At 42.1% G+C, this 12,061-nt stretch overlaps 1 protein-coding gene across 2 annotated transcripts in view; it reads left to right on the forward strand.

Moving 5' to 3' along the window:
• The window catches only part of LOC140717382 (6-phosphofructo-2-kinase/fructose-2,6-bisphosphatase 2-like), a 124,233-nt gene that overhangs the window by 77,843 nt on the left and 34,329 nt on the right, over nt 1-12,061 (forward strand). For both annotated transcript variants that reach the window (XM_073030911.1, XM_073030914.1), the window contains exon 13: nt 4,870-4,934. In XM_073030911.1, the coding sequence (XP_072887012.1) occupies nt 4,870-4,934 (65 nt within the window). The remainder of the gene's footprint in view (nt 1-4,869; nt 4,935-12,061) is intronic.

Consider the following 12,061-nt stretch of genomic DNA (forward strand, 5'->3'; position numbering starts at 1 on the left):
TAAAACAACCTCATCTGCTAACCCAGCAGACTCCCTCAAGGTAGCGGCATCCTTTTCATCTAGGACTGCCCTTATATCATCGGGAACACACTTAAATTCTTCAACTACAACCAGCTCTGTCAAGCTACATAAATCACCAGTGTCCAACCCTGGACCTTCTAGCTGCCCCATCTGTTTCTCATCTTGGCTCTGTGCCTCCATAACCTCCTTCCTCACTCCAAAATGTCCACCTAGGGGTATCTTATGGGCGCGTCAAAATTCCGTTCCTTGACAACACTAAATCTGCTTCGTCTCCCTTACTTTCCTTAACCCCACTATTCTCCACTTAACCATCCTCTAACCCCTCCTGGTACAAGGTCGGTAAAAACGTCTCTGCTAAATCAGCACCGGACTCATTTAAACTGGTTCCGGTCTCAGCCGCCTTTCTAGACATGCTGCGAGTGATTGCGCAGGCGGGATAAATCTTGGAATCTATGGGCGGGTCCTCAGCACTCACAGGCTTGTTTGTCAGCTTCACTGCTGAATACACGTCCCCACTATCTCTCCAGATCCACGCTGGAACTGGGGTTTCTCCTTCCTTCACAGATACCATCCCTTCCGAAATAAACCTCTCACGCCCCTCTTGGGCTCTATCTAACTTCGCCTTCCTCATCGGTCTGCTGACCGGCTCAATGCAACCAGTCGGAGTTACCGTCTTTCCCTTTCCTATCTCCTTCTTCGGAGCAAAGCACTTAGATGCTATGTAGCCAGCTTTCCCACAATTATAACACGTAAAGCTGGGAGCATTCTTGCCAACCTGCTTTTCCTCCTCCTTGCCTTTTCCGGTAGTCCCCGGCTTATTCTCAGATTTAGCTGGTGGGCTTTCTCTACCGTCCCTACTACCTCTGTGGTAGCTCTTATTTGGGGGAAATTTTGTCTTGTGGGGTTAAGGCATACTCGTCTGCTAACTTGGCAGTCGCAGAGAGAGTCTCTGTCTCCTTCTCGTCCAAATGCATCTTCATACCTTCAGGGATACAACCTTTGAACTGCTCAATCAGCATTAACTGTAGCAGTTTGTCATCATCTCCAGCGACCCCTTTAGAGGCGCACCACCGTTCACAATACATTTGCATCTCACGGGCAAACTCTAAATACGTGTGGTCCCATGGCTTCCTCAAATTCCGGAACTTCTGCCGGTATGCCTCTGGAACCAATTCATAACTCCTTAGTTTAGCCCTTTTTTACTTCATCATAATCTTTAGACTCATCCATAGACAATGCCGAATAGGCTTGCTGAGCCTTCCCCCTAAGTACACTCTGTAACAGAACAGCCCATTTCTCCTTAGGCCAGTTCTGATTCAAAGCCACTTTCTCAAAATGGAGGAAGTACCTATCGACATCCATCTCCTCGAATGGGGGTACCAACTTAATTTCCTGACCAATCCTGAACCCCTTGTTTGGGTCTGCTGCCTAGTCCCTTCCCTGCGCTGCCTTTAACTTCTCTTTTTCCAGCTCAAACTGCCTCTCTTCCCATTTCTTCTCAGCCTCCAGCTCCAGCCTCCTTACTCGAAGCGCATGCTCCCTCTTCTTTTCCTCCTCCCTTTCCTCTCTCTGCCTTTCAGCTTCTTCCTTCTCCCTTTCTCTCTCTGCCTCCAGCTGTCTTATCCGGAGTTCATGCTCCCTCTTCTTTTCCTCCTCAGCCAACCTTAATTTTTCTAACTGTAACTGAAGCTCACCCTCGGTTGGTTTCCTCTCAGGGAACAGTTCCAATGCCCCCGACAGGAACACACCTTGGGATACATAATACACAGCTATCGCCCTCTGTATCTTCAACCTCCTCATCGCCGGTTTCACCGCCGAGAGATTCAATTGTCTCACAATAACCAACAATTGCACATTTCTGGCATCCTCTAATGCCCCCGTAGTTGGTTCTTTTAAAAATTTGTCAATCTCCATCTCTGCTGGTTTCCCGTCTGGTTATCCACACAACCAGATCAGATAAGGGACTTCTATCCCGATTCACCGGCCCCCCAATTTGGTAATCAAATCCCAAGACGAGGCCCCAATTTGTTATGTACCCCGTAACTGGGCTTACAGACCAGCAGAATTAGAAGAATCCGTTGGAGTCTGGTGGTACCGAAAACTAAAGGTGTTTATTAGTAAACTACACAATACAGTATCAAAAATGTAAATATACATATAAAACAGGTTAGCAATAATAAACATAGAAGTGTAGGAATAATAATCAATAAACAAACTATCAATATCTAGGGGTAAATGAATTGTCATAAGAGGATATAGAGTTCAGCTCAGTTCATGTGTGCTGAGGTAGTTGCGGTTGTATTGTAATTTGTTGGAGAGAGAGAGCGAGCGAGATGTAACAGCTGCAGCAGGCAAACCTTCTGTTGTCGTCTTATTCCTTCGTACCATTGTGGTCATTCGGTTATGACCCCTCCGTCCTCCGGCTAGACCGTTCTTCTGTGGTGGACTCGTCACTCTGGCATGAGTGGACACACACACGAGTCCCCACCAGTCCTGCCGTCACACTGTGAGCTTTGTTGACCGATCTCCTGATTCAGTCCGAAGCCCCCACCTTCCTGTGGGTGCACCCACCCTCTTCCAGTGTCTACTGGTGTGTCTGAGGGTGTCTCCCCACACCTGTCTTTTATCCCCACTGACGGGATACCAACTATTCATCAACTCAAAATGACCACGTCCATCAAATCAGGCCACTCCTGCTGTCTCCTTAGAAATGTTAACGAGCAAAGTAACGTCCTTGCAGTGAAAGGTAAACAATCCAGGAAGAAGCCATAATACATAAATCAAATGTGTGTGTCTCTCTCTATTATCTTTAGCAGATGTTCCTGCCTCTGTGCTTCATCTCTCTCTCTCATTAGCAGCATAGCAATAGCACTAGTTCATAATTCTAAAAGGGGGGGGGGGATGGTTAACTCCGCACCCCATTTCCATCAGGTCTGTTCAGCACTCATAACACTTCCCTGTCCACTTTGATGTCCCTCATTTATAGTCACAGAGTCAGGCAGCTTAGAAACAGGCTCTTGGGCCCAAATTCATCCAATACAACCTACGAGCATTTGGCCCACAATCCTTTAAACTTTTCCACTCCATGAACCTGTCCAGCGATCTTTTAAATGTTGTTATTGTATCTGCTTCAACCACCTTCTCTGGTAGCTCGTTACACTTCCATGCCACCCTCCGTGTAAAACAAAAATGACCTTCAAGTTCCCCTTTAATCTTTCTCCTCTCACCTTAAGTCTGTGCCCTCTCATTCTTGATTACCAAACCCTGGGAAGAAGACTGAGTGCATTCATCTTGTTTATGCCCCTTGTGATTCTTACACCATTTAGAGCAGGGTTTCCCAGCCTGGGATCTGTGGACCCCTCGGTTAATGGTAGGAGTCCACAGCAAAAAAAAAGGTTGGGAACCCCTGATTTTGAGGCACCCTCCCTGCTCAAGGGTTTTAAACATCTACCCGAATTCTTTTCCTTTGCATTCTATTTTGCACATTACACTTCATGGGATTTATTACTGCTATAAAACACACCATAAATGCAAGTTACTGCAGATATTTATTCAAATTTTGAAGTAAATTAATTTAAAAAGCAGTAAAAACAAGCGGAGTCAAATTTGGGCTTGTCTTAGGATGTTCCTCTCAAAATTCCTCATGATCAGGAAAATCCCCAGGCTGTTGTAGCAACCCCATCTTGAGCAGATAAAGAACTTTTACTTGTTGAATGATTGTGAAGAGTGCATGCATGCCTCAACCATCAACAATCTGTCAGGAAGGTTATGCTCCCAAACAATCAAACCAACTGATTGAAATTTTTATATGAATGCGCCTGAGTTCAGCGTCAACTCATTCATGTGAATGATAGTGTCTCAAGTGGTAGTTTGATTTTCCCCTTATGCCCTATCTAAAATAATTGCCGCTCTTTCAGTGGATTTGTTAAGTTATGCTTATCAAATGTGTTGTTGCGTTTCACTGCATGTTTGTATGTACACATGATAAATATCTGAATCTGAATTAATGGAGGTAAAATCTATGAAATAATCATTAATGTTTTACCTTTAACTCCCAGTCAACCATTCTAGTTACCCCACACCCATCTCCCCATCTATTGTTGACCCCCATCACCGCACTGCACTTTAAACCATTTTTATAATTTTGTTTACATTGTAAACTGGCATTTATTTATGCACATTTTATTCCTTATCCATTCTTTAACCTCTAACTTGTTACATATTTTTAAATTCTTTATAATTGTTGAATGTTATTTTTTGTTGCATTTTGTACCAACAGACCACAACAAATTCCTAACTTGGGTAAATATATATGGCAAAAAAGCTTATCAGAATCAGGTTTAATATCAGCCACATGTCATGAAATTTGTCAACTTTGCGATAGCAATACAATGCAATATGTAATAATGGAAAAGAAACTGAGTTATAATAAGTATGGTGTAATAAAATAAGAAATTTTTAAAAAGTAGTGAGGCAGTGTTCGTGGGTTCAGTCCATTCAGAAGATGGATGGCAGAGGGGAAGAAGCGGTTCCTGTATCGTTGAGTGTGTGGCTTCCGGCTTCTGTACCTCCTCCCTGATGGCAGCAATGAGAAGAGCAATGCTGAGTTTACCTTTGATCCTTTAAATAAGAACAAAGTGCGAGATTAAATTCCATCACATCAGGTTCAAATTAAATGATTAGCTTCTCTCGACACTGAAATAGTAAATATTTTCCATGTCAGATGATGGTTTGGGACCCGCTGTGAATGATGTCTTTGTATCTACACTCATGGTGCATTGTCTCACCAATCACCAGGGTGACCACTTTCACTTATTTGATCCTATTTAAACCTTTCCTTCCTTTCAGGTTGTAAAATGGAATCCATTTACCTGAATGTTGAAGCCGTAAACACACACCGTGACCGACCACTGGTAATTATCTTGTGTTTACTATTCAATTACTTCACTTTAGGGGGTGATTTAGATTTCTTTATCATTGTCATCATTATGCGATGTGTTGTATGATGTGGGTGATCATGGTCTTCCCATGACCATGATTATTCTTGGCAAACTTTTCTGCAGAAGTGGTTTGCCATTGCTGCCTTCTGGGCAGTGTCTTTACAAGACAGGTGAACCCGGCCATTATCAATACTCTTCAGAGATTGTCTACCTGGTGTCAGTGGTCACATAACCAGGACTTGTGATATGCACCAGCAACTCCCATACTTCACGTGACCCTGATCGGGGGTTGGGGGGGCTAAGCAGGTACTACATCTTATCCAAGAATGACCTGCAGGCTAGCGAAGGGAAGGAGCACCTTACACCTCCTTTGGTAGAGATGTATCTCCACCCCACCACCTATAGACATTTTCTGTATGGTTGCTGTATTTTAAGAAAAATTCTTTAAGAGTTCACAGTACATATGGGCCACATGGTAGTGCAGTGGTTAGCATAATGCTATTTCAGAGTCAGTGACCTGGGCTCAGTTACCCCTGCCAGTCAGGAGTTTGTATTTTCTCCCTGTGACCATGTGGCTTTCAAAGTTCAAAGTACATTTATTAGCAAAGTTTGTATACAGTATACAACCCTGAGATTCATCTTCCCACAGACAGCCATGAAACAAAACACCATGGAACCCTTCTAAAGTAAACATCAGAAACCCAAATTGCACAAATGGCAATAATGGAGTGCTTCTGGGTGCTCCAGTTTCCTCTCACATTTCAATGACGTACCAATTAGGAGGTCAGCTGGTCAATTGGGTGTAAATTGGATGGCGTGACTCCTTAGGCCTGTACATCTTAGTAATACTTATGGGAACATAGAGATTTGATTGTAATGAGCATAAATCCTTAAAAATAGCAGGCGTGTTGCAAGAATGCATGAGTGCTATGGTTTTCCTTCCGCAATGCAACGACGTATGATTATTGTCCGTGAGTCGTGGACGTGCTATGTTGGCATCGGAAGCGTGGCGACAATTATGGGCTACCCAGGATAATCCTTGCTGATCTGATTTGATGCAAACAATGCATTTCACTGTATATTTTGATGACAAAATGACAAATAACACTGATTTTCATAAAAAGAATGTTTCGTGAAGTGTAAGGGATCCTGGGATTCATAAGTACAGAGGGCTGAGGGTTATGCTGAGTCTGGGCATTTTAGTTCTGGTCACCACAGGTGTGTGTGTGTGTGTGTGGTGTGTACTTGGGCATCTGAAACCTGGCGGAGCCCATCCTTCTCCAGTTGTGTTTTTTTGCGAGGTCAAGTTGCTACCTTGGCACCTTACCTTGGCAAGGGAGCCGGCCGGATTCGAACTCAGGACCTCTCGCCCCGAAGTCCAGCGCTGATGCCACTACGCCACCAGCTGGCACACAGATATGAGGCATGTACTAAAATGCATGTTCTCTAGTATTTGAGCAGGTAGATCTTAAAACTACTCGTGTAAAGTGTGTGAACCCTACCATTTTGTTCAAAAAAATTTCAATTCTGCTCCCTAGATCCTTGAGTCATCTCAAAGTTCAAAGTCAATTTCCTGAGATTCATTTCCTGCTAATAGTTAGCTTCAGAGATCTGATCCAAATCACTCATGAACTACTACTTATCTGTGGCATCTCCCCTTAACCTTATTTGGTGACTGACTTCTCTAAAGGATCCGTATACCACTAATCACACTGACATATTTTTATACACTCTCAGATATGGATGTGGTTGAGCAAATGTTCCCAGCCTGGGGTGCACAGAACCCTTGCAGAATGGTATTGATCCATGGCATAAGAAAGGTTGGGAACCCCTGTGGTTCATGTACCCCTGCTCTTTAATGCAAATATCTAATCAGCCAATCATGTGGCAGCGATTCAGTGCATGAAAACATGCAGACATGGTCAAGAGGTTCAGACCAAACATCAGAATAGGGAAGAAATGTGATCTAAGTGACTTTGTGGAATGATTGTTGGTGCTGAGCGGGGTGGTTTGAGTATATCAGAAACCGCTGATCTGGGATTTTCACACAAAGTAGTCTCTAGATTTTATAGAGAATGGTGCGAGAAACAAAAACATCCAGTGAGTGGCATTGGAGAGGGTCTAGAGGAGGTTCATGAGAATAATGAGAAGCATTTGATGGCTCTGGGCCTCTATTTGGTGGAACTTAGAAGAATTAGGGGGTGGATCTCATTGAAAACTATTGAATATTGAAAGGCCTAGATCAAGTGGATGTAGAGAGAATGTTTCCTATATTGAGGGAGACCAGGACCATAGGCCACAGCCATAGAATAGAGGAATATCCCTTTAGAACAGAGGTGAGGGGAATTCCTTTAGCCAGAGTGTGGTGACTCTGTGGAATTCATTACCACAGACAGCTGTAGAGGCCAAGTCATTGGGTATATTTAAACCCTTACTTCTTGATTAGTAAGGATGTCAAAGGTTATGGAGAGAGGGCAGGGGAATAGGGTTGAGAGGTATAATAAATCGGGCATGATGGAATAATGGAACAGACAGGATGGACTGAATGGCCTAATTCTGCTCATATATTGTATTGGCAACTTTGTGGGCAAAAATGCCGTGTTAATGAGCGAGGTCAGAGGAGAAAAGCCAGACTCTTCAAATTGACAGGCAGTTGACAGTAGCTGAAATAACCACACGTTTCCATGGTGTGCAGAAGAGCATATCTGAACACACATCGAACATTGAAGTGGATGAGCGACAGCAGCAGAAGACCATGAAAAACGGGTTCCTGATAAAGCAGTCACTGAGTGTACAGTCAATGTTTAAACAACACAAGTAAATGTAGAATAAAGTTGGAAATACTCAGCAGGTCACTCCTCGTCTGTGAGAGGAGTTAACAAAGCCCTTTCATCAGAATTAGGAAGGACACAGCAGAAGCTTGCAAAATTGCAAAGACTTAATTATTTAAATGAAATTTGGCTAAGTTTTGCGGTAGTGGGTTTTGTAATAGTGAAGTGAATAGTACTCACTGGTATGAACCTGCTTCCAGCAGTTACACCGTGGAGAGGCAATGAGGGAGTCAGCTCTTGTTTAAACAAATTCCTGCTCATCCAGTAATTGTATGATTGCAACTACTCCTTTGGGAACCCGTCTTTGAAATGTATTTCACAGCAGAATGTACTGCTGCTCATGTTTGAGGCAGCCTGATGGCATGGCAGTTAGCAAGCTGGGTTCAACTCCTGCCACTGTCTGCAGGGGGTTTGTATGTTATCCCCGTGACCGAGTAGGTTTCCCTAAGGACTCTGGCTTCCTCCTAGATTCTAAAGACCTATAGATTAGAGTTAATAAGTTTTGGATATGATATGTTGTTGCCAGAAGCATGGTCTATCTGTGCTGGTCGTTGACAAACAACATATTTCACTGTAAGCTTCAATGTGCATGCGACAAATGAAGCTAAACATTAAAGAAGTATGAGAAGGTTAGATGTTAATGATTCTGTCTTCATACCTTTTTAGCAAAGTTATATCTAAATTACTGTTTCACGGCCTCTCTGGAACTGACTATAATTTAACTTTAGTTTTGATAAAAATAAAAATATTTTCTCTCTTTTTTTATGATTTAAATTTTATTGAATTCTTTAAAAAAAATTTCTCCGAACCCTTGAGTCAGTGTTGAAATTATGTAAAGCATAACCTACAAAACATAAAATTATGCATAAAATAAAAATCAAACATGGCAGAAATAAATATCAATATAATACCCAGGTGTGTCAATTTAGACCTCTAATAACATGAAAGACCGCCATTCAGCAATATGATTCATCACTATTCCCCCCCAGGAAACCTAAATATTTGCCCCATTTTTGTTTAAAGATGTCCAATCTATCAAACTGTTTGTAAGACATGGCGTTCAAAGGCTGCCACTTTGGCTGCAGGGGTGATTGATAAGTACGTGGCCCAAGGTAAAAGGAGTCAATTTTAGAAAACCTAGTACATTTATTTTTCAACATAGTCCCCTGCTACACACTTAGTCCAGCGGTCATGAGCATACGGATCTTGGACCTCCAGAAAGTGTCCACAGCAGGGGTGATTGATAAGTTCGTGGCCTAAGGTAGAAGGAGATGAGTTATACAGCTCTTGTTACATGCACATGCAGTTCAACTCTTTGAGTGATTATGCAGAAAGTTTGAAGTTAATAACTCATCTCCTTCTACCTTAGGCCACAAACTTATCAATCACCCCTCGTAGTTCTGTGGCCCACTCCTAAAATGATGGTTCCCCCCAAGTTCCTACTAAGTATAATTTGTCTTCCTACCATTATACTTGTTTGGATCCAATTTTGAGAGTGTTTATCCCCAAGTAACCCAAGTGTGTCTCCCAAGACAAAAAGTCTGGGGCAGAAAGGGAGTTGAATACCTGAAATTTCACCAATATATTTATGAATCATAATCCAAAATTCTTGAATTCTGAGACAGGACCAGAGCGCATGTACTAAGTCCCCTTTATCCGCCTCACAGTGCCAACATTCAGGGGTATTTTTCAGCCCTAATCTATGTAACCTTGCTGGAGTCTAATAGAAACGGAGTAGAATCTTAAACTGAATAAGGTGCACCCTCAGGTCTCTTGACACTGTTTTGACATTTTTACATATTTTTTCCCACTCCTTTGTCTCAAAAGTCACACTCAGGTCTTTTTCCCATGCTCTTTTAAGACCCAACAGAAATTTGTCCCTGGAGATTTGTGTTAAAGCTGAATAATAAGTTGAGGCTTCGTGACCTTTACCATATGCAGCCAGTACAGTAGACAGTATCATAGCAACTTGTGGGGGTTGCTGTGCAGAACCAAAAGTTGTATGTAGCAAATGACGCAGTTGAAGATATCTCCAAAATTGTGACCTAATGATATCGTACTGGAGGGTTAATTGATTAAAAGATTTTAAACTCTCACCATTATAAAGGTCTCCCAATAACCTTTCCTTTGCCATTCCCTCCAGAAGAAAGGAGACTTATCAATACAGAACTTTGGTTTCATCCAGATACTCAAGGCTTCATTCAAATATGGATTAAATTTAAATAATCTGGCTACCTTATTCCAGAACAAATGCATATGCAATATAATTGGGTGAGACCTTGCCTCAGGAGGTAATTTGATAGACAAACATTGTAATGGAGGGATGGGAGGAGGAGCAGAACACGCAATACGATAGCAAGGAGGCACTCTCTCTGGAGGAAGAGACAAATGTGCTAAATGCTTAAGAGTAAAGGCATAGTACCGGGTAATAGTATATTAACTTTGGCAAACCTAAGCCCCCCCCTTTCAACTGGCAATTGTAATTTGTTAAAGTTTAAGCGAGGGCGTTTACCATTCCAAATAAAACCCTTAGTTATTTTATCAAATTGCTTAAAATATGTTAACGGGGTTTGAGCTGGCAACAATTGGGACAGATAATTAACCTTTGGAATGCTCTGCATCTTCAAGTCATTTACTTCCCCCAACATTGACAAATACAATGATGATCATCTGTCTACATCACATGAAATTCTCTGCAATAATGATCAAAATTTACCTTTACTAAATCCTTCAGTTGAGGGGGAGAATTAATACCTAAATATAGTATACCCTTCTTTGGCCTATTCTGGTCTGGTCACAGTTCTGGTCACTGAATTATAGGAAAGATATCAACAAAATAGAGAGAGTACCGAGGAGATTTACTAGAATGTTACCTGGGTTTCAGCACCTAAGTTACAGGGAAAGGTTGAACAAGTTAGGTCTTTATTCTTTGGAATCTAGAAGGTTGAGGGGGACTTGATAGAGGTTTTTAAAGTAATGAGGGGGATAGATCGAGTTGACGTGGATAGGCTTTTTCCATTGAGGGTAGGGGAGATTCAAACGAGAGAACATGATTTGAGAGTTAGGGGGCAAAAGTTTAAGGGTAACATGAGGGGGAATTTCTTTACTCAGAGAGTGGTAGCTGTGTGGAATGAGCTTCCAGTAGAAGTGGTAGAGGCAGGTTTGGTATTGTCACTTAAAGTAAAATTGGATAGGTATATGGACAGGAAAGGAATGGAGGGTTATGGACTGAGTGTGGGCCAGTGGGACTAGGTGAGAGTAAGCATTCGGCACGGACTAAAAGGGCCAAGATGGCCTGTTTCCGTGCTGTAATTGTTATATGGTTATATGGCCAGTGAAATTGGCCTGGGTAAAAAGCAGATGCAAGGCAATATGCAGTCAACAGTAGTGCTTCCGATTTTGTCCAATTAACCTTATAACCTGAGAATCTAGGGGAAGACTTTATGATATTAAAAAGACATGGCACGGACCGACTAGGGTCTGACACAAATAATAAAATATCATCCACATAAAGCATCAGTTTATGAACCTGTCCTCCCACAGATATCCCCATAATGTTCTCATTCTCTCTGATAGCTGTTGCCAAGGGCTCCAAAGCTAGACAGAACAACACTGGGGAAAGTGGGGAACCCTGTCAGGTACCCCTTCTAAGAGAGAAGTAAGGTGAAATGTAACCACTAGTTTGAACCGTTGATTCAGGGTTATTATATAACAGTCTAATCTATTTTTTAAAAATAGGTCCAAATCCAAAAAATTGAAGAATCTTAAACAGATGCCCCATTCCACCCGATCAAATGCTTTTTTAACATCGAGTGAGATAGCTGCTATAGGTGACTGATTATCGGCCACTGACCACATAATATTCACCAGATGCCTGATGTTATCAGATGAGCTGCAGCCCTGATAAATCCCACCTGATCACTATGTATCAACCAAGTTATTTCTGTATCTACTGGTAAGCGGTTTGCAAGGATCTTTGATAAAATTTTCACATCTATTGGGATTAGGGAAATTGGTCTATATTTCTTAAATTCACAAGGGTCTTTACCCTGTTTCAGAATCAATTTGATTAGTGCTTGTGATAAAGTAGAGGGTAAATTACCTTGCTCTATAGACTCATTGTACATACTCAGCAGTAATGGAGCTAGCTCCTCTGCGTAGCATTTAAAAAATTCCACTGTAAATCCATCTAGGCCAGGAGCTTTCCCAGTAGGTAAGGTCTTAATCACTGATGTAATTTCTTCCAATGTTATAGCGGAATCAAGGTAT

This window comes from Hemitrygon akajei, chromosome 27, assembly GCF_048418815.1.
Source record: "Hemitrygon akajei chromosome 27, sHemAka1.3, whole genome shotgun sequence".
Taxonomy (NCBI): domain Eukaryota; kingdom Metazoa; phylum Chordata; class Chondrichthyes; order Myliobatiformes; family Dasyatidae; genus Hemitrygon; species Hemitrygon akajei.